At 39.4% G+C, this 21,703-nt stretch overlaps 4 protein-coding genes across 5 annotated transcripts; 1 reads left to right on the top strand and 3 right to left on the bottom strand.

Annotated features, from left to right (window-relative positions):
- Nucleotides 1-63: 63 nt before the first annotated feature.
- Nucleotides 64-6,135, bottom strand: LOC109982239 (sodium/potassium/calcium exchanger 1-like). Of its 2 annotated transcripts, XM_065957181.1 has the most exons (10): nt 6,064-6,135; nt 4,560-5,752; nt 3,689-3,751; nt 3,483-3,591; nt 2,350-2,430; nt 1,746-1,834; nt 1,304-1,552; nt 1,119-1,208; nt 788-954; nt 64-664 (listed from the first exon to the last, which is right to left on the bottom strand). In XM_065957181.1, the coding sequence occupies exons 2-10, from the start codon at nt 5,598-5,600 to the stop codon at nt 415-417; spliced, it is 2,139 nt and encodes a 712-aa protein (XP_065813253.1). In that variant the 5' UTR covers nt 5,601-5,752; nt 6,064-6,135; the 3' UTR covers nt 64-414. The 2 variants fall into 2 exon arrangements, with proteins under 2 accessions (XP_065813253.1, XP_065813255.1); XM_065957183.1 differs by lacking the exon at nt 2,350-2,430.
- An 860-nt stretch (nt 6,136-6,995) lies between these two features.
- LOC109982278 (sodium/potassium/calcium exchanger 1-like) lies at nt 6,996-11,561 on the bottom strand. Its single transcript, XM_020631427.3, has 6 exons — nt 11,545-11,561; nt 10,138-11,160; nt 9,263-9,532; nt 9,085-9,174; nt 8,653-8,813; nt 6,996-8,567 (listed from the first exon to the last, which is right to left on the bottom strand). Exons 2-6 carry the CDS (start codon nt 11,131-11,133, stop codon nt 8,324-8,326), a joined length of 1,761 nt encoding a protein of 586 aa, XP_020487083.3. The 5' UTR covers nt 11,134-11,160; nt 11,545-11,561; the 3' UTR covers nt 6,996-8,323.
- A 253-nt stretch (nt 11,562-11,814) lies between these two features.
- ints14 (integrator complex subunit 14) lies at nt 11,815-16,455 on the top strand. The gene is made up of 12 exons (XM_020631317.3): nt 11,815-11,888; nt 12,617-12,900; nt 13,041-13,148; nt 13,272-13,427; nt 13,546-13,664; nt 13,762-13,904; nt 14,008-14,100; nt 14,414-14,564; nt 14,728-14,861; nt 15,232-15,350; nt 15,601-15,666; nt 15,945-16,455. Exons 2-12 carry the CDS (start codon nt 12,679-12,681, stop codon nt 16,176-16,178), a joined length of 1,545 nt encoding a protein of 514 aa, XP_020486973.2. The 5' UTR covers nt 11,815-11,888; nt 12,617-12,678; the 3' UTR covers nt 16,179-16,455.
- Nucleotides 16,362-21,695, bottom strand: hacd3 (3-hydroxyacyl-CoA dehydratase 3). The gene is made up of 11 exons (XM_020631318.3): nt 21,462-21,695; nt 20,825-20,867; nt 20,041-20,114; nt 19,767-19,931; nt 19,572-19,617; nt 19,329-19,439; nt 19,114-19,241; nt 18,857-18,969; nt 17,421-17,527; nt 17,206-17,337; nt 16,362-17,108 (listed from the first exon to the last, which is right to left on the bottom strand). Exons 1-11 carry the CDS (start codon nt 21,537-21,539, stop codon nt 17,035-17,037), a joined length of 1,071 nt encoding a protein of 356 aa, XP_020486974.1. The 5' UTR covers nt 21,540-21,695; the 3' UTR covers nt 16,362-17,034.
- Between the last annotated feature and the right edge of the window lie 8 nt (nt 21,696-21,703).

Below are 21,703 nucleotides of genomic sequence, written 5' to 3' on the forward strand. Positions count from 1 at the left end.
CTTATGCTGATTTTAAATCAGTATTTGCACCAGTGTATACTTGCATTTTAATTTAAAAAAATCAAATTTACAAACTTCATAGCTTTTCAAAAAACTCTATATAACCTAAAAATTATGTCTCTTCTATTTTCTAAAAAGAGGAATATATTTATACACTAGTGTTCGTTCTGTCAAACTTTATTACACAAAAATGTGGATAATCTGATATAACAATGTCTATGTATCTATATCTATATAACAATATGTTAAAGCTGCACTTTTTACTAGAAGTAAGAAGTATTAGAAAATGTTGTGTTCATTTCTGCTGACATACCAAACAGACCACTGTCGGCAATGCAAAGCACCTCCAGTAGCTGTCCATCCTTCATGAGATCAGCACATGTAGGAATTAAAAGTCTCTTTCTGATCACACCCTCAGATGGACACAGGGCAGGTAATGATGCGATCCTCCAGCATCACACTAAGAACCAGGAAGATAAAGTAGAGCAGGAACATGGTGAAACCCAGAGCCTTATTCATACTCCACTTGCAGGATGCAATTGAGATGATGACAAAGAGGAGCATGATGAAGAGAAGCACAATAGCACAGAAGAGTCCATTGCTGCTGACAGCCACTGGAGCAAAGTCGTGAAAGGACGAGTACAGGAGCCATGGGACTGGAAGACTGTTCAAATAAAGGGACAGAGAAAAAAACAAAAACAAATAGGACTTAAAAGAATTTCACCAACTAATCATTCTTGGGCCTTTTTTTCCCCCCATCGTGACACATCAAACAATCAGAGCTCACCCCACAGTTATGTCAAAGATGTTACTGCCCACAGAGCTGGACACAGCCATGTCCCCCAGGCCTTTACGTGCCACAATCACACTGGTGATGAGGTCGGGGATGGATGTCCCTGCAGCCAGAATCGTCAGACCCATAATTTCCTCTGAGATGCCGATGGTCTCACCCACCTCAGGGGGAAACAAAGCTCAGAATGTACAACAGTTACAGAAACGGAAAACTACTCATAGTTTAAAAATGTCTGATTCAAAACGACACCAACTTTTTCCTTCTTTTTCTTTTTAAAGCATTCCCTGGCTCTTGGAGACTAAATGGAGATGTTACTTCAACTAACCTGGTGGGCCCACCACACCATGAGGTAGGAGAAAACACCAATCCACAGAATGGAGCCCAGGAAAGTGAACGCAAAGAATTTTCTGGATTTCTTTTGGATAAAGAAAGTGATGTAAAAATCAAAACACAACATTCCAGCCTTGAAGACACCATGGATGATCATATGAGGTGTGTGCGGGCCTTTACCTGGTTGCGGACATCTGGAACAGTGAGCCACAGAGGGAAGATTATGGGCAGCAGGAGGAGGTAGGTGGCTTGTTTCAGTGGTGTGTCAGGCCAGTTTAAAGACAGAGGCTCCTCTCCTTTCTCCTCCTCCTCACTTTCATCTTCACTGGACTCATCGCTGTCTTCTTCACTGTCTTCATCATCATCATCACTGTCAGAGTCTCCTGAGTCTCCTGACCCATCCTCACATCCTCCTCCTGACACATCCTCCTAAAGACATCCCAGTGGACGACAGTAGAAGCAAAGGAGAAATAACAGAACAGAAATATCAATATAAAAAAACAGGAGAAGAGGTCATCTGCCTGCCTGATGTTGTAGCTCCATCATGGACTCTTACATAGACAGCTACCAAAGACTGACTTCTGGGCTTTTTGATAACCTTCAGCATGTGGTTGGAGAGTACCTTCTTGTCCTCTGGCTGCTCCTTCTTCTTCGTTTCTGCAGCGGGGGCAGCCTCTGACTCTTCTGTCTGCTCTGTTTTCCCCACAGCATCTGTAAAAAGAACCTCCAGAATTGTGCACACTTCCCTCATGCTGCAACTTACGAGTTCAACTACCTATATCTAATAGTTCCATTGCCATTTTGATGACTTCAGTACCGACAATATGGAGAGTTGTAGGAATTATTTTTTATTGACTTTCATCATGAAGCATTGCTTGAAGTTGTTTTAAACTGTGGCCTGGAACTGTGGGGAAATTGTGTTTTATCTGTCCTACCTGTACACACAGGTCACAAACCTCCAGTACAGCAGAAAACTGATGGTTGAGACACGACTTAGTTTTAGTGATCTTGTATCAATTAAATGAAGAACAATTAACCTGGATAGCTCTTCTTCCTTCTGTCACAGATCCGTTTTGACTCATTCTGTTCACATGCTGAAGTCATTTATTTTTTATCAGTCCAGATGATGAGCAGCTTCCAGACTTTTCAGACTCTTTATAGGTAGACTCTAAAGGCTCAATGAAAGCTACCTGATTAGTGGATTCCCATCACATCCTCCAATTTACCTTCACTTTTGTCCTGAATTTTTCTCTCTGCTGTCCGTCTAGCCACATTATTCAGAGTGTCAGCCTTATCCTTAAATTTCCCTATGAACAATCAAACAAGCAAAGAAAATAATCTTAGACCTCTGTGATTAATAGCTCAGGCATGTTTTAAAAGTTGCATTAACTTCACACTTTCACAGTTAGAGGGCAAATGAGAAGTCTTACTTTGAATGAGTAAATATAGAGTAAATCACAGACACTTTCACATCAAAAGTGACGACACCATCATCATTCTTACTGCACCACAGAGCAAAGACATCAAAACCAAGAGTTCATCAAAGGGAAAAGCACAGGAGTCACTGTGCAGATTAATACTTTTGCTCTCAATCAAAATCATTCTAGACTACACATGAATTGGCTATTTTATCTAGGAAGCATATTTTTTCTTCCTTTTGATCCAATGACTCACTTTAAAAGCACACACCACAAGCAAGAATAATCAATAGCAGAGGTCAATACTGACAAACCATGCATTAGAGTAAACTTCAACTCTGCTGCTTCATTCAGGGTCTGTCAAACTTTCCTTGGCACCTTATCTTCTCTCTTTAGGTAAGTCGAGGGTACCACACACAGATATGTGTTCTTTTGCTTTGCCATATCTTGATGTCACCAGTCATCATAAAAGAACATGGGTTCAAGGAATGCTAGATACAAAAGCACCATTAAGAAGACATAAGCAAACAAGCGGAGAACTCCAGGAAATACTACTGGGAGACACTGTACAGTACAGGAAGCCCAATGGCCAGTCCATCGTTTAAACAGGCAGCCCTTAATTGCAACTTTTAGCTTATCTTACATATTTTACTCATTTTGTTATGCCTGTAACTGAGTTTACAAGGTTTAATAGTCATTGATAATTTATTGATAATTAGGATTAAAATAATCTTTATGTTGGCAAAGACCATAAATCAATGGGAGTCTTTTTACATTTCACTGGCCCTTCAAATAGATCCCTCAACAGACTGAGATGTGTATTTATCTGCTTATTATTAGTCTGGACTAAGTGCTGCCTTTGTTTAGGACACTTGGCTAATCCATTGTAGACCAGTGTAAGGGCAGACATTTCTCCACCATTGTGTTGATATGGTACTTACCCTCCCCCAGAGGGTCTAATGTGTGGATCATGAGCTGGAAGATGGTGTTTCTCATGGTGCTGTTGTGTAAAGAAGCTGAACTTCCCCCTCGCTGAAGGGAAGGCTTCAACTGAGGAAACACAGGTATATAATGATGATGTTGTTTTTGTGTTATTTTCATTTGCAGTTCAATAGTTGGTTGATTCTTTAATCTATCTCTGTCTTACCTTTAATCGATTCTTGTCATCTGGAGGAGGAGGAGGGGCATTATCGTCTGCGTTCCCATTTATCTGTGTGCAACAATGTTTTTTTAGTTACAATAATTGGCAGAGATAGAAGTTGTTTAATTTATAGAGCTTAAATGTTAGAATACTGTACGCTATCATCTGTTGCATTGGTAACGTTCACCCTGGGGTCTTGTTAAACTTGCATATTAGTAAAAAGAAAAAACTGCAGACCATTTACAGGATTGTAATTTTGTGGAATAACACTATAGTGTGGTCATTTATTAAGTATTATCAACAGATGAAATAATTAAACATTGCACCTAAGGAACCCAGCTGTAGCAAATACCCTGAGTGTGCACAACAACTGTGAATGTACTTTGTATAAATGAAGCCTCAATCACACTTGCAGGGTTTAATACAGTATATGTTGATGCTACAGTTTGTAAAGAGCTGTAGCTCCTGAGGGATTAGTTTGATGCGGCTGATCAGCTTTGGTTCCTCAAGGCCTTAGTCACAGTCATTTTACCTTTTTGCTACAATTTGCATAAAACCCTGAAAGAAGGTTAGAGTAGAAATGTCATAAATTAGTAATGTAAGTGTCTGTTTTAAAAACCAATCACTCTGCTTTTGATAGTATAACAAAATAAGATTTAAAAAATATCAATTTGACAAAATAATTGCATTGGAGAATGTGCATCAGATGCCATATCTGACAGAATAACGTCCAATAATTAAAATCGAATATTTTGCGAAGTAGCACAATGCCTGTGAATGTTGTCCTTTGATTTTTTATTTTTTTTTGCATTAAAAAAGATTGTGACAAAGTTGGCGATTTATGACCAGGGTCATGTTCTTTCTCAGGCATGCTTACCTTCTCAGATTCCTCCACAGCTATAATTCTGACAATGTTCTTGTGTTTGTGGAGTTGGGTCTTGAAGGCTCGCTCTATCTGCACATTAAACTTCATGAAGATCACGTAGAGAGAGTAACTGGTCACCAGCATCATGCTCTCCCACCACATTATCACATTATCCAAGAAGAAGATGATGAGTAAGATGAGGTCGAATATGTAGAAGGACACGTCTCGGAAAAGTGGCCACCAGGTTAGACGAAGAACCTCTCGCGAAAATAAAGCACACATTCCAATCACAAACAAAATGTTGAAAACTGCTGAGCCAACAATGGTGCCGATGCCCACGTTACTGTGGGCGATGAAGACCCCAATCAAGGAGGTGAAAAGCTCAGGAGCAGAGCCACCAGCAGCCATGAAGGTGGCTCCTGCCACATCGTCAGAGATGGCTAACTTGTCTGTGATTACTCCCAGAGCAGGAACAAAGAACTCATCACAAACGATCGCAAGTGACATGAACATGTACATCATCCCAATAACGTGAAGGATCACCCAACCTCGTCTGCGGTCTTCAACAGAAAATATATCTTCAGGGTACTCCCCCTTAATGTGAGGAGCTTCACCAGGAGGAGAAGGAGTGGAGGTTGTCACAGGAGGGGCTGGAGCTGGTGCCGGGGTCTCCAGTGGAGGATCAGGGGCCACAAAGATGCAATGCACAAAAGTCCGTTTTGTGGTTGAGGATATCGGAGATTCAGTGGTGATGGATGCATTCAAATCTGAAGTGGTAACAAAAGAATCAACCACAAGCATATCTGGTGTTGTTTGATCTGCGTTCTCCAATCCATGTGTTGCAGTGAGAACCTTCTCTCGCCCCCGAGTCTCTGCTGTAGTCTCCTCAACCTCCTCTGTTGAACCTTCTCCAAAATCCTCTCCAACCTGAGGCAGGGGAAAAGGTTTGTGCAGTCTGGCACTGGCGGTCAGCTGATAGAGGGTACAGAGAAAAACCCCAGAGAGAAGAAACAAAACCCTCCTAAGCTGCAGTCGCTTCCTTCTTATATACATTTCCTCCAAAGCAGTAATGCAAGCAGCTACACAGAATTAAGCAGAATGAATGGTCTTTGGTAGAGCGAAGGTCCACAGCAGACAGTCGGGTGACATGATCCAAAGCTTCAGGGTGATTCCTCCTACATCCTCAACTTCTTGGAAAACCCAGCCTATAATAATGAAAGGAAGCATCAGAGATAACATGACATTTAGACAGCCGGTGGCACAATAGTCATGAATTTTTGAAGAAATCTGAACTATTCAGACAATCTGAATTCTCAGTCATCAGGTGTTATTTAACTGCCAATTAAGAGCTGTCATGATCTATGTACACCCAGTAAAAACCTAGTAGACCAACACAAGCACATGCATAACATAAATGCACAGACAACTAGATAACAACTACAATGTGGTAGGGGGTTGGGGCTAAATCTATATTCATTACAAAAAGGAACGAAACAAAACCAAGCATTTTACTTACAGGGATGCACAGCTGGATATTGTGGCACAAGCTAAAGTCCAAACTGTTGCCAATGGCCAAAGGGTGAAGTAGGACACCGGACAAGTGTTCACAATGGATCAGCATAATACCTGAAGTCTTCTAAGAGGATTATGTGCATTGTCTTACTCTCACTTCATCATGAGCCTACCATAGGAATATTTCATTGAAATAAAAGTTGAGCTTTGGTCTGTTGCATAACAAAAACTTGAATGAAGCCATACATTTTGGAAGAAAATGCTGTTTATGTTACTGATTGTTCTTCCTGTCTGAATGACCTAATCTCTTTTCTGTCGTTTGAAAATATGAAATGCTCCTTAAGAGGTTCACCTCCTAGTTTCTAAAAAAGATGGCAGCCTATTATTACATGTGTAAATAATTTAACTTCTCTAGACCCAAACTGATATCCAATACACTAACTCTCTGAAGCAAGCTCCTTGAGAAGCATTTGTGCCTGTGGATGTATTTGTATGTATGTGTATAATTGTTTTCCTCTTTTTTCTCCTTGTACTTCCCTCCCAGTCCTATCTCTTAATTTGTGCATTTATCTGATATATCTTTTTATTCATCATAATCAATATTTTTTATTTTGTGTGTATGTCTGTTAAGTATGGTTAAATGGTCCATTTTTTAAGTTTGTCTGTTTCCCTGTTTGTTTACTTGTTTTTTCTGATTGATTTTTTTTCTATTATTTTTCTGTTCAAATGCTTCCAGAGGAAAAGGGAAACAATTTAGATAGCTGATTTTTAATGTGTCAAACAAATTTGTTTCACAGTTTTCCAATATAAAGTATGTACATTTAAGAAAGACATGTTATAGTTCCAAAACCTCTGTAAGCTTAACTGTACATGTTCATTGCTGTTTTTTTACACACTTCACGTGACACTGTTAATGCACAGAACATTAGACAAATCGAGTATTAGTATGTCTTTATTTAAGATTAAAATGTACTTTTATTGATCCCCACAAGGGGAAATACTGTTTCTGTAAGTCATGCAACACACACAGGCTGAAATATACACACATGCACAAACAGGATCCTATGGACATGCACTAATGGAGAGATGTCAGAGTGACAGAGCTGATGGTGGGGAGGGAGTTTTGTGCCTTGCTCAAGGGTACCTTGGCAGTGCTCAGGCAGGGATCTGGCACCTCTCCAGCTACCAGACCAACTTCCATTTTTTGTCCATGCCGGGACTTGAACAGGCGACCCTCCGGTTCCCAACCCAAGTCCCTACAGACTGAGCTACTGCCACTCAAAGACACAAAACATTTAAAGAATCTATCACGATTATAAAAAATAACATGAAATATGGATATGAGCACTTTTATGAGAATTATAAAAGGATGTATATGTGTGTATGATTTATCAAAAAAATTAATAGTTACCGGTAAGTACAAAGTATTCAGTTTTTTCATATATATTTTTTTTTAATATAAAATATGAATTTTATAAATTTGGAGGAAAAAAATGTTTGTCCATTAGGCCACTTACATGTGAATGTGACATCTACTCACATATTTATATCCAACAATTTAGTGTCAAGCTTATTTTTTAGGGACTTGTTATGTGGAAAAAGTTTAAGTCACTGGATGAATATTGAGCCTGAGTAAACCTCTAAAGTGGGCTGTCCTTATTCCTGCATCTGTATTTCAAATGCAATTTTCCCCCTAACAGAGACATTAACGTCATAAAATCAGTTGTGTGGAAAGCAATCAAAAACCTATTGTTTGAGCTGCTTACATATATTTCCAACATTTCATTGCAGTTTATATACATGAAACCTTTGGGAGCTTGCAGCACTGAAACAGCTGTATGAGGGAGAGAGGGGTAGTAGCCTGTATGTGGCCCTGAAATTTGTATTTTTTTTCTAAATTCTGCAACAATTACTTACTGAAACCTTTAGATACTTTGACCAGCAGAGTCACATCTAGCATTTCTATTGGCTCATGGTTAGCATTGCAATGCTTTTGTGATACAGGTCCAAAACATAACCGTTTACTTGTTTGCATATACCGTAATAGTTACAGTTTATGCTTGAATTTTGAATTTACATAGCAGATAATAGTCTATAAAACCACAAGAATAATTGCTAAATATATATATATATATATATATATATATATATATATACAGTATATATACTGTATATAGATAGACAGATTTAAAAATAGCATAAGCAATTTCAGAAACATTAGAATAAATGGACATGTTAAGAAATGTTAGCACACCCCAAATTCATTACACAGGGCAAACGATGAATCTATAATGGAACATAAATCTTATCGCCTGGAAGATCAAGTAGAACAGTAACATGGTGAAACCTAGCACCTTACTCATCTTCCATTTACAGGATGCAACAGAGATGATAACAGAGAGGAGCGGGAAAAGGAGCAGCACCACGATACAGAAGAACCCACTGCTGCTCACAGGCACCGGAGCAAAACCACTGAAGGATGAAAGCAGGAGCCATGGGACTGCAAGACTTTTCAGAGGTAAAGACAGAAAAATAAAGAGGTAAACAACAGAATTTTCTTTCAATTATGACACAAGAGGTTATCAAAACTCACCCCAATGTGATACAAAAGATGTTACGGCCCATGGAGCTGGACACAGCCATGTCCCCCCGGCCTTTACGGGCCACAATCACACTGGTGATGAGGTCGGGCATGGACAACTCTGCAGCCAGAGGGGTCATAATGTGATCTGGTATGCCGATGGTCTCACCCACCTAAAATGAGAAGAAGCTGCAGAATTAGCTTCAGAAATGTTAAAATCAACTGATAAATAACAACCTTAACCTTTAATAAACAACGTTTTTGAGAAGAATTGAAATGAATATAAGAAAATGCGACACACTATTTTAATACCAAAATCACAGTGTTTTTTGCCCTCAAATTCCTGTTGATGTGCTCCATTTAAAAATCTGAAACTTGTCAAAAGAAAATAAACAGTGCAACTCATTTTTTATTCACATTCACCATTTTACTACATGAACTCACCTGATGGGCCCACCACACCATGAAGTAGGAGAAAACAGCAATCCACAGAATCGAGCCCAGGAAGGTGATCACAACGAGTTTTCTGGATTTCTGTTTGTCAAAGGTATGAAAAGGCAAAAGACAGCGTTGATGCATTTAGAGGCCTCAGCTGATCACAAAGATGTGTGCGGGTCTTTACCTGGTTGCGGACATCTGGAATCGTGAGCCACAGAGGGAAGATTATGGGCAGCAGGAGGAGGTAGGTGGCTTGTTTAAGAAGTGTATCAGGCCAGTTTAAAGACAGAGGCCTATCCGTTGTCCCTTTCTCTTTCTCCTCCTCTCTTTCTTCTTTTACCAGATTTTCACAATCATTTTTAACAGAATCCCTCCCATCTTTATGAATATCATCTTCAGGACCTAGAACACTTTTAGAGTCTTCTGACCCATCCTGTCCTGTAGGAACACACTCCTAGGAAAATAAATGTTTTGTATTAATCATGTAAGCCGAGGTTGAACAAATATATGATAAAAGTCTACATTTTTATTTGCCTGACGTGGTAACCCTGTAAATTGGTTTATAAAAAGACAAGGGCTATTAAAGGTAAGGTGTGAGTACAAATGTGATGAGGGTTGAATTTTGATTTCTCTTTTATGAGGATTGTTCATGGGTTTCCTGTCACTAGTTTAACTGAGAGAGAAACAAAAATGATGCATGCGTGCAACTTTATGCACTAAAATGTGCATTTGTTGAGGACATGAAAATAAAACCAGGTGACTATATTACCACAAATATAAATAATACACATTTAACTTTTAATTCAAACTTATTGAGTGGAGAAAAAAAAATCAGTGTTGTTCTGAAAGCTTTAACACAGTACAAAATGCAGCTATAATTGGATTTTTTTGAGTCCATGTTTGTCGAATGCTTGCAAAATGTTCCATGATCACTGCTCTTATGGGATTTCACCCAACTTAAAAGAAAAAAGCAAAAGATGCAACAACTGCAGATTTATGAATTTTGTGGTTAAAATCCATTTGATGTGAGACAAGAACATGTGTCATAGCTGTACTTACCTTTTCCTGTTCCTCCACATCAAAAACCATCAAAATGTCCCTGTGGTTGTGGTGGTTCCTCTTGAAGGCTCTCTCTATCTGCACATTAAACGTCATGAAGATCACGTAGAGAGAGTAACTGGTCACCAGCATCATGCTCTCCCACCACGTGATGACATTATCCAAGAAGAAGATGATGAGTAAGATGAGGTCGAATATGTAGAAGGACACATCTCGGAAAAGTGGCCACCAGGTTAGACGAAGAACCTCTCGCGAAAACACAGCACACATTCCAATCACAAACAAAAGGTTGAAAGCTGCCGAGAAAACAATTTGACCAACACCCACATTGTTGTGGGCCAGGAAGACACCTATGATGGTGGCAAAAAACTTAGGAGCAGAACTGCCTGCAGCCATGAAGGTGGCTCCTGTCACCTCGTCAGAGATGGCCAACTTGTCTGTGATGACTTGCAGTGCAGGAACAAAGAACTCATCACAAACAATTGCAAGTGAAATGAACATGTACGTCATCCCAATAATGTGAAGGATCACCCAACCTCGTCCGCGGTCTTCAACAGAAAATAAATCTGTGGGGTATTTACTCCTAACATATGGAACTGGGTCAGGTAAAGCAGGAGTGATGGTGGTCGCAGGCTCAGATGTTGCAGAGGGGCAATGAACAATAGTGTGTTTTGGACATGGAGTAGATTCAGTGAGGTTGGATTCTTGGTGATCTGAGGTATCCGGCTGATATACCGTATGCATCTGTGCTGTTGTTTGACCTGCAGACTCTAATCCATGGGCTGTCCTTAGAGTCTCCTCCTGTGAAGTCCCTTTTGTCATTTCCCCAACCCCTTCATCTGAATCCTCTCCAAAACCTTCTCCAACCTGAGGCGAGGGGAAAGTCTCATGCACACTTGCACTGATGGTCGGCTGGTAGAAGTTAAAGAGAAACATCACAGAGAGGAGCAACAGGACCCGGCTCGGCTGTAGGCACTTCCTTCTTACACATTTCATTTTCTCCTTAAAGATGCTTGGTATCAGCTAGAAGAAAGCAAATAATAATAATATTAATAATAATAGTAAGAGCAGTTTCAACTTCATTTGGTTTCAGACAATGGAGGGAAACATACCACAACTTATATCTTATAACATCTCTTGGACGATAGTAACAATAACAATGGATTAAGTGACAATTAAGCAGCAGATGGAGCATGCAGCACTGACACATGCACGCATCCAATTTTGTTTAGACAATAAAAAGTAGCCTGTTCAAGCATCTCGAATACTTGAAGTCATCTAAAACGATTACGTGCAATTATTGCAGTTCTACACTTAAACCAAACAGCACAGAAGAGGTTCCAGCAATTGTTACATTGAGAGCTGGTTAATGTAAATAAAACTACAGAAGTGTGGTTGAGATTTTACCCTCAACAAGTCGAGTCTTTTCCAACCCTTACCGTAATAATCTGAGCAGCGCACAAGACAAAAACAACTTCTGTTGACACAAACCTTGGCCTCAGAACAAGGGTCTTCTTTTTTTTTCGCGTCGCAATTTGAATTATAGTGACTAATTGCAGGATTAATAAGACCAAGAAAAAATCCTAAATGTATATTGCGCATCAGCCTGTTGAATTTATTTTTTTCAAGTCCAATTATGTAAATAGCCACATGGGAACTATTCATTCTAAGTACATTGTTTTCAACCGGACACCATTCCCGGTGGTGCACATGACAATACAAACTGTGGATGGCCAGTGAAACCCTGAAAGGCACGTATGAATGTAGTGTTTTGGGGTATTTAGCCATTTTACATCGTCAAATTAAGGACGGTCATCTTGTCACGTTTTGGGACAGTGTGTAGAACTTCTCCTGGGTTGTTATTATGACGAATCTCTACAAAATAATGGCGTTAGTTAGCCGAGCAGCTAACACGTTAGCCTCTACTCTAGCCCTCCACTGTGACGAGTTCTTCCTTTAAAGCTGTCAACATTGTAATAACAATAATAATAATAATAATAATAATAATATTGATTTTTTTATAACGCTTTTCTAGGAACCCAAAGACGCTTTGACAAAATGTAAAACCATAAAAAAATAAAAAATGAAAAAACGACCTTAAAAAAAAATTCTTACTTTAATACTCCGATAAGAAATGGTGACGATGTTAAAATGTTACTCTTGAAAAGCAAAATATTTAATAAAATATACTTAAATAAATACAAAAAAAATATATATGAAAAAACTGAATACTTTGTACTTACCGGTAACTTTTTATTTTTTTTATAAATCATACACACATACATCCTTTTATAATTCTCCTAAATGTGCTCATAGCCATATTTCATGTTATTTTTTTTATAATCGTAATAGATGTTTTGTATCTTTGATTGTGAAATAAAGACATACTAATTCTCGATATAATAAATATTATTACCCCAAGACATGATAACGTTGCTCTGTTGTGATTACAAATATGATCTTGTTTCTTTTCATGTAGTGGGAGAGCACCGGAGGATCATTTAGGATCTACTGAATTTGTGAAACACAAAGCAGTGAGCCATGCCTACCGTGGTGTTGATGGACGTGTCTCTGTCCATGACACGGCCGGTGTCTGTGGATGGCAGCGAGGAGTTTCAGAGGAAGAACCTGGCTGTCCACGGGTTAAACATGTTGTTTGAACACATGGCGTCAAACTACCGCCTGGAGTTCACTTCACTGATGGCCTTCTCTTCTCTCTGGGAGCTCTTGGTGCCTTTCACCAGAGATTACAATGCACTACAGGTAAAGTGAGCTTCTTGACTTAATCAAACATGTTTCTGAATCGCTACTTTGAGTGTGGCCTCAGAGAAAAGTTTTCTTGTTTTAGGTGACATGGAGAAAAACGCTTTCATGCATTATTTTTTTTTTGTGTGTGTGTGCAGGAGGCTCTAAGCAACCTGGAAGACTATGACAAGACCTGTGTGGAATCAGCTATGCAGGGAGTTAGTAACGTGGTACAGCAGGAGTGGGGCAGTGCCTGTCCCTGTCAGGTAATTTGGTCCTTTAAACAATGTTAACCTAACTCTGAATTTATAAAACTACATGTTTGTGTAGGTCAAATCGTCCATCCAACACAAGATTCTATTTGTGTATCTCCTTCCGTCGTCCTGTAGGTGGTGCTGGTCACTGATGGCTCTCTGGGTATTGGAAAGGGTTCCCTTCGTTACTCCCTCCAAACACTGAAGCTGCGTGGAGACGACAAGAAGTTCCCACTGCCTTTCCCTTTTCCTACCAAGCTTTTCATCATGTGTGTAGCCAATGCAGAGGAGGTACCAAATCACTTCGCAGTTCATTTTACTGACAAATAATATAAATGCGACACTACAACTATTCTGACTAAATATTGTTGTGTCATCTAAAAATGTAAACTTACATTTGTAATTGCAGTTACAGATGACTGATGCCATGGACAACTTGGAGGAGCTACTTCAGCTCAGTGGAGGGGATGGACAGATCTTCACTATGGACGGACCACTTTGCATGAAGAGTGTACAGGCCATGTTTGGGTATGACCCTAACTTGGTGAATAATCTCGAGGGGGGGGATATACTTTTTTGTTTACTACGTTATCTTTTGATATTGTATGTCTTATTTTGTCTCCAGGAGGCTGATAGATCATGCATACTCCCCCTTCCATGCTGTCTTGCACTGTGGGAACTTATCCTCAGATGTTCAGGTTTTCCCTCGACCTGAGCCTATTGTAATGGATGAGGAGGTTGATCCCATGCCCAGAGCTGTCAATTCAGGTACGATACTGGCTTCAGTTAAATAAGTGAAAGTGATCATTTCTGCATTTTCCCCTTTTTATTTTTTTTTAATCACACCTTTATTCTGCTCATTTCATTTCAGATTTGGAAATTTTTGGCTTCATTGAAATTGCTGACATTTCCAGCCCCCCTGTTATATCCAGACACCTGGTGTTGCCTATTGCTGTGAACAAAGGTTAGTGTTGTAAACTTGCTGTGCAGCATGTTTAGGGCTCATAGCTTGGTGTAACAGAAAATATCCAGATTCTGTTAATGGTTGTTTTGAACTGATTTTCACATGCACTGTTTGTCCCCACTTTATATAACATTGAATGTGTTCTTCACCACTTCAAGAAGACTCTGTTCCCTGTGTTTTTAGGTCAACAGTGTCTCTTTTGAAACAAGAACATCTCACACTGTGCTTTCAATAGTACAAATTATAGTGAACAGAAAAACATGAACGTTTTAAAGGCATGATATTATTAATATGCTTGTTTTTTTTAACTTAGCTTCAGAGGTGGATGACGTTGGTACCGGAGCCACAGATGAGCTTGAGGAGGAACCCTCTGCCAGTCAGATGGCAGGCAAAAGTCCAAACTTTTGTGTTCTGTTACATGGCAGTCTTAAAGTTGAGGGCATGGTGGCGCTGGTCCAGCTGGGGTGAGATACATCAGCGTTAATTCAATTTAATACCTTTTGATTTCATGATAACTGATTTCTGTTTTATTACATTTAAATATTCAGCCACATGCAGGGTGAAAATATTGAATACATTGTATGATATTTTGGGCCTTTGACCTAAATCCTGTTCACTTTTTCACAGGCCAGAGTGGTATGGCATGCTGTACTCCCAAGCAGACAGCAAGAAGAAGTCCAATCTGATGATGTCCCTATTCGAGCCCGGTCCAGATCCTCTGCCTTGGCTTGGCAAGATCTCACATTTAGGACCAATATCAGGTAACCCCTCTCCCCTTTCACGACATGTGTTCTGTCTGAAAAACAAAACAGCATGTTTTCTCAATAACACAAGTTATATGTCAAGTCTACAGGCTGTGTTAAGCATAATGTGTATTATATATTTGCTATTTCCTTACTCTTGAAGACATAATCTTATTACAGTATAAACTATTTGTGATTTTGAAATACCTTCCATTTAGTGTAACTTATGACAAACTAATCAATGAGTATGTAAATGAGCATTTATTACTGAAGAGCAAAGGCCTCTCTGAATGTGTATATAGTACAGCAGTTCATTATTTACAGTTTTATTATCATGTAAGAATGCTTCATAATGCTGTTGACTTCACTCTGATGTCTTATATTTCAGAGGCTGCTGAAAACCCCTACGGTGAGGATGATAGTAAGAGTCCTTTCCCCGTGCAGCCCTCGGCCAAACGAAGCTATGCACAGAATGTCACTGTGTGGATTAAAGCCAGCGGACTGCAGGTACTCTAGAGCTCCCAGCATTGAAGCTCAGTTGTTTGTTTAGGACTTTTAAGAAACTGTACTTGGTGGGGTCATTTTTGTAGAATGTGTCTTCAGACTTTGCATCCCAGAAGTGCATGTGCCATGTTGTTTCAGACAGATTAGAGGTAATGTCCCATAATGGAGTGCAGCAAAGACCCTTTAACTATTTGTACCCAGTTGTACGAGTGTGACAATATGAAGTGTGATTAATAGTCTTCATTGACTCTAGACTGATGTGCAGAAGATCCTGAGGAATGCAAGGAAATTGCCGGACAAAACTCAAACCTTCTATAAAGTAAGTTGACCTGAATTTGCTCCGAACTTTGAGGTTATTCAATGCTTACTTCAAAGTCCTATTCTGGGGATCATGGAGGGTAAATAATGCTGATATTTCCCAACGTAAGATATAACTTGAGACCCTTTAATAACCGTGAGAATTTAACCTCTCCATGACTAATCCTCGCCCCTGGGTCTCCATAGATGTGCATGTCATTATGTGTTTGCATAAAAAAAGGAAGTCATTAAGTTTCCTCTGTGAGTCACATTTTTCGGTTGTTATTTTCTTTTCATCAGGAGCTGAACCGTCTACGGAAAGCTGCCCTGGCTTTCGGTTTCTGGGAGCTCCTTAAGGGAGTTGCTGAACTGCTGGAGAGAGAGTGCACCCTGCTGCCGGACTCTGCCCATCCCGACGCCGCTTTTCAGCTCTCGCACGCAGCACAGCAGCTCAAACTGGCCAGCACTGGTGACTCCCAGTATGCCGCGTTTGATCACAACATTGTTGCAATGCACACTGACTTTTCAACCTGAGAGACGTTGGAACTGGTGAAAATATGGCAGCCTCAGCCTGTGTGGACCAATGTGGAAATTTCACAAGCGTGTATTGCATTTAGTTCATAGAAGTCGTTATTTGGCGGCTTTGAGGACCTGTTCGTGGAATCTTAATGAGTCATACATTCATAACAGCTCAAAAATGACAAGTAACACATCATGTGTTTGTAAATGTTCAGGTGTACAGATTTTATACATGTTTCTTTGTAAGTTCTTTTCACAAATAACCACATTAAAAATACTTCAGTGTCACATATCTGCCCGGGAAAGACAGTAAATGCTGGCATTTAAAAGGTAGGTAACAAATATCAAAATTACAAAAAAGAAAGGAATACAAGCAAAACATTTTACAGGTTTTTTTAAGCATGTGTTACACATAATGCTCTGTTAGTTAGCATTCACCTGGATCATTTCCCCTGAGGTTTGTGGAACATTTAGAAATCTGGGATGATAACAAATACAGTAGGTGTTCAAACTGTTGTTGCGTTCTTATTTTATACGGAGTACTGGCTTTTAAATGACAACTGCAGTTTGCATGTTTCAATCCATACAGCAGAGAATACTAACTCCACAAAAGGGAATAAGTGTCAAATAGGATATGGAGTTTTATGGCTTTCTACAGAACCTTAAGAAACAGAGAAAGAGATCTCAATCACCAGTCTATCAATGACATGTAATATTGCATCGTACATGGGGTTTTCATCCATAAACTTAATTATTATAGTGGAAACAAACATGCGGCTGTAAATGATTTAACTGGAACACGACGTATGAGAATCGTTTCAAAGACTTCTCCAGGCAGCAAAGGTGTCAGAAGTGTCATCAGAGATGGACCTCAATTTGACTTCCTCTTCATACGGAAACGCTTCTTCCTTTGCTTGTAAAGATGACGGAAGTTGATAACAAGCCCTGAAGGCAGATAGGGAGGAGGGTGGTTATTAGTAAAGGCTGATATCAGACCAAATGTGTTAACACTTAAAAAAGAACTGTCTATCTAGGGACTTACCCAGAAACATGAGAACAAGATAAATATGCAGGAAGTACGAGAAGCTCACAGAGGTACCGAAAGCTTTTGGCAGAGGAATGCTGAAGAGTTTGGTCTCATCAAACAAAGAGATGGATTGTATCACAGCAACCGCTACATGGGATGGAGAGATTTGATCAATTTAAGCACATGTTAAGAGAAGAAGAATAATTAAGTTGATAAGTGAACCGCTTTACCTTCAGCTAAAACACCTAATGGGTACAGTGGAATCCAGACTGTGTATCGCAGCCATGTCAGAGTTTTCCACTCAGTATTGAAACAGCCCAGCATGTAAAACGGATACCTGAAATTGTAGGATAATGTATAGAGTAGAAAACAAAGGAAAGTTCCAACTAATCAGTTGACACAAGGCAGGATGAACAAGAGTCCATCTTCATAACCATGTAGCATAAACAACAAACGCTATGCTGATTCTAGTAACATCGAGTGCAGCACCAGCTGCCTGGAAAACGTTCACCTGTGACTTGTGTCAGGTTGAGTTAGTCACGACTAGAAGTGACTGAAAGTGATGCTGACAGACTGAGCTCATTGAAACAATGCTCTTCACTGACAGTGTGCTTTTTCATGCAAACAATTAATGCAGCAGATGCCATGCAGCAAACACCCTTTTGTAGACTGTTAATGTGCTAATGTTTTGTTGGCCTGATCTATACAATATAAATAAATGTTATTTGGCGATCACTGCGTACTAAATGGATCAAATGTTTTGATCAAATAAACAAAACTAGATTAACTCTACTGACGAACCAAAAAAAAGGAAAAAATTCTCACATTTGGGAACTTCGGTTCTAAACTTCTTCTAACTTTGACAGATAAACGTATGACAGTTTCAGATTGTATGCCTTTAGTTTGATATACTGACTTGTTTTTTAAAAGTTGTTGCTTCACTTTTTGAATTCAATTAATTGGTTGATGCAAAAAGGTCAACAAATATGTTAAAAAATATTTTAATTTGTAAACCTTGGACAATAAAATTGTCCATTTGGATAACTTTTGATGTGATTTTTAGAATATTGGCTCTATTCATAGGATTAAGAGCCCGACAGATTAATCGTCCAGCCGATAATATGGGCAGATAGCTGAAACCTATCAATCGACTGTAGGTATCAGCTCCTTTTAAAGCAGATGTACGCCGATTTTACTAGATTTATTCACCAGTCAAACCGCATTTAATTTTGAGTATCGTTGTATTAAACTAGCAGCTCTCTTTCTAGCTCTCACCAGAAGAGGGTACTATATGTATTACCAAAAGCATAATCTCTCTCCAGAGTTTCAAGGGGTGATGCACATACACGCATGGTTCCTTCCCAGTTGAGTGACCATCTTGTCTTCATTATAATTTTTCCACCAGTGTTTAATAACTGTATTTGGGGGATCAACACAAAAAAATGGTATATCTATCTCTACAGATCGAAGATAGATCTAAGGAAGATATCTGCCGATATCGCTCATGTTTTTCTCTTCCTCATCAATATCGGTATCGGCCCCAAAAATCGCATATTGATCAGGCCCCAACAGGATTATGCTGACAATTTGAATGGATAATCAATCTTTGTAGAGTTCATTTACATAGCTGTTCACCATGAGCACTGACAAGGCACACCAAACTTACCTAAAAATCTCTATGGCGCTCCACAGATAGAAAACAAAGAACACCACGGGCTTGTTATGCATTTCCTCCAAACTACCAAAAATGATGAACAGGATAAAGTTTCTGCCAACCACCTTGTAGAGAAACAAAACACACAAAAGCACTCAATAATACATTAGTTACAGCACTTCTATTATATTTCATTACATCGGTTACATGCATATTTTAAATTGTGCTGCTGTGCAGGTGTCGGTAAAAAACTAAACCCTGGCAAATACCTGTATGAGAGTTGGAAAGACAGCTGTCCGCACCACACCAAAAGCAGCATTTAAGACTTCTACTGCTGCCAGGATCTGGCAGAAGAACATTACATCCGATATGGTGTGAAATGTGTCGTAGAGAGAATCTGAAATGAAAGTAGAGTTTCAAAGGAAAGGATTTTTGAAGAAACGGATCAATGAAGAGAAAACTTAAGCCACAGCAGTGTCCTTACCTGCGCCGAAGATAAAGAGCCGAACAGTCATGTTGAAAAAGATCCATGAAAAACCAAGGAACTGGACCAGGTTGTACATGAACAAAAATCCAGTTGTTAGGCTGACAAACCCTGAAACATTTCAGAAGAAAAATAAAGATTGAGGCAATGACAAAAAGTAGCCTCCAAACAATGTCTTTCAATAAAAAATAAACAGTTTGACTTTGAAAGAGCATGCTTGCTTCTTGGTGGATTTGTACTCACCCTCTTCTTTATGCCTTGATGCCTTCAGCCTGTTCCTTTTCTCCTCCTTTTCAAAGGAAAGTAAAACATTTATTCATTTTGTGCTCAGTTTTTGTCTTTAATATAAAGTGTAAAACTTGACTTCTGGCACATTCAACAGTATTGACATTATTTAGTATTCAACAACTTTTGAATGCACAGGTTTGAACATCACACCTTTTCCCTGATCTCCATCTCAGCGTCTGATTCGTCCAACCAGCGATCAAAGTCAGGTGACAGGAAGACTGGTTTGCGCTCCTGTGCGGTCAGTCTTTCCCACCAGCCCCGCTGCTCTTTACGCACAGTAATATTCACCTGCCGCTGAGTGGACTTATAGCTCACCTGAATCCAGGTTCAATAAGTGAACGCAGTCAGAAAGATGAAATGGCATAAGTAAGAAACAAGCATCATATATAATCATTAAAGAGTTATTTTTAAAAAACAGACATACCTCTGGCTTTACTGGTGAATGAAACTCCAAGCTGAATTCATATTCATTTTGTCCTTTTGCACCGTGACCCTGAGCTACACAAGAAATATCACAATGTCACAAATCATCAACTTTAAATAATAATAATATTCATGGTCAAATTGAAGCCTTTAGATGTCTTATACCACAGTGCTCTTCGCTTTCTCACAGGCGACAGATTTCAAACTCATCATTGTGACCTTTATCGTTCTGTAGGCTGGTCCTCGTTGGGTCGACGAAGAAAGCAGCACAGTATTTTGTTTACTTACAAGGCACTCATAGGTAAACTCCCTTCTTACCATCTTACTACTCTCCTGTCCATAAACATATCGAGCCATTCGACAAGGTCTCAAAACTGGATAACTTTGAAAACACCGAGGTTTAGAACTGAATGGGGAAAGACTGCCTTTAGTGTTGCTGCACCCAGTATGTGGAATGACCTTCAGAGGACAGCTAAGTTGCCCTCTCTTGTTTCACACAGTGTTTTCGAAAAAGACCTCGTGTCCAAAACTACCTCAGGAAGGAAACTGCAACTGTTTCACAATGTGAATTCATTTTAAACGGACATGGTTTACAAATGTGAATATGTGTTTCAGTGTCCAGATGCTATTATTGTTAACTGTTAATATGTTTATATTTGTGCTGCTTCTGTTTTTGTATTGCTGCAGGGCAAACCCCCTGGAAAAGAGACCCTCGGTCTCAGTGGGTCCTCCCTGCTAAAATAAAGGATAAATACAAAAATAAATGATCAGAAAATGTTCCTCACCTGTAAAGTGAAGCACTTTTTCATTTACATGGACGTCAATATTCTGCAAAAAAAAAGACAGGAAAAGATAGATGATGAGCTTACTTCCTTCCTCTTTAGGGTGAGAAATTAATACTCACTGCAAAACTGCAAACAAGACACTATTTAAAAAAAAACAAAAAAAACAAAAACAACATCTTCAGTAGTGAATTAACAGCTAGAGTCCTATCTGTATTGGAATAAACTGGAGGAAGTGTTTCACAATCTCTCAGATCACCTCGTGTTCAAGGTACAGCTCACTGTCTTATCAACAGAATGAACACTAGTCTGATATAAAGCACAAACTATGTGGCTGTAATGCTGTTTAAAAGTGTGCTGCAAAGAAGGGCCCGTTTTGTGACTTCAACTTTTGGGGGAAAAGTGACGTTATTGGTTATGGAAACACCTTTCCTGCACCTGCCTGTATTCTAACAGGGGTAATAATGATGACGAGTCCACTTCGTCGTCAAACCTGCACCACGAAGATCTCTGTTAATCATTCAGTATGCAAAGTGCTACCAGCGTTATTTGCATTATTTGATACAAATAAAAAGGCACACGGCTTGCTCAGCACTTCTCAACAGGTGGTGTTTGCCCAGTAATACTTGTGTTAGCTCACCTGAGCGTCTGTCAGCTCCACTCGCAGGTAAACGTCTTCATGGCGTTGAGCCCAGTAAACCAGCGGTGTTAGCGGCATTTTACAGTTTGTTTGTTTTTTCAGACCTTTGTTTGTTTTTAAAAAAGCACCACGCTGAGGAGACAATGAATGAAGCCCCTTTGCTTCATGCTAGCAGCCCCTTTTCAGGCTTCAGCATTAACCCAGAATATTCTGTCAGCGTGAGCGACGTGCTCACGCAAGAG

This window comes from Labrus bergylta, chromosome 7, assembly GCF_963930695.1.
Source record: "Labrus bergylta chromosome 7, fLabBer1.1, whole genome shotgun sequence".
Classification (NCBI taxonomy): Eukaryota; Metazoa; Chordata; class Actinopteri; order Labriformes; family Labridae; genus Labrus; species Labrus bergylta.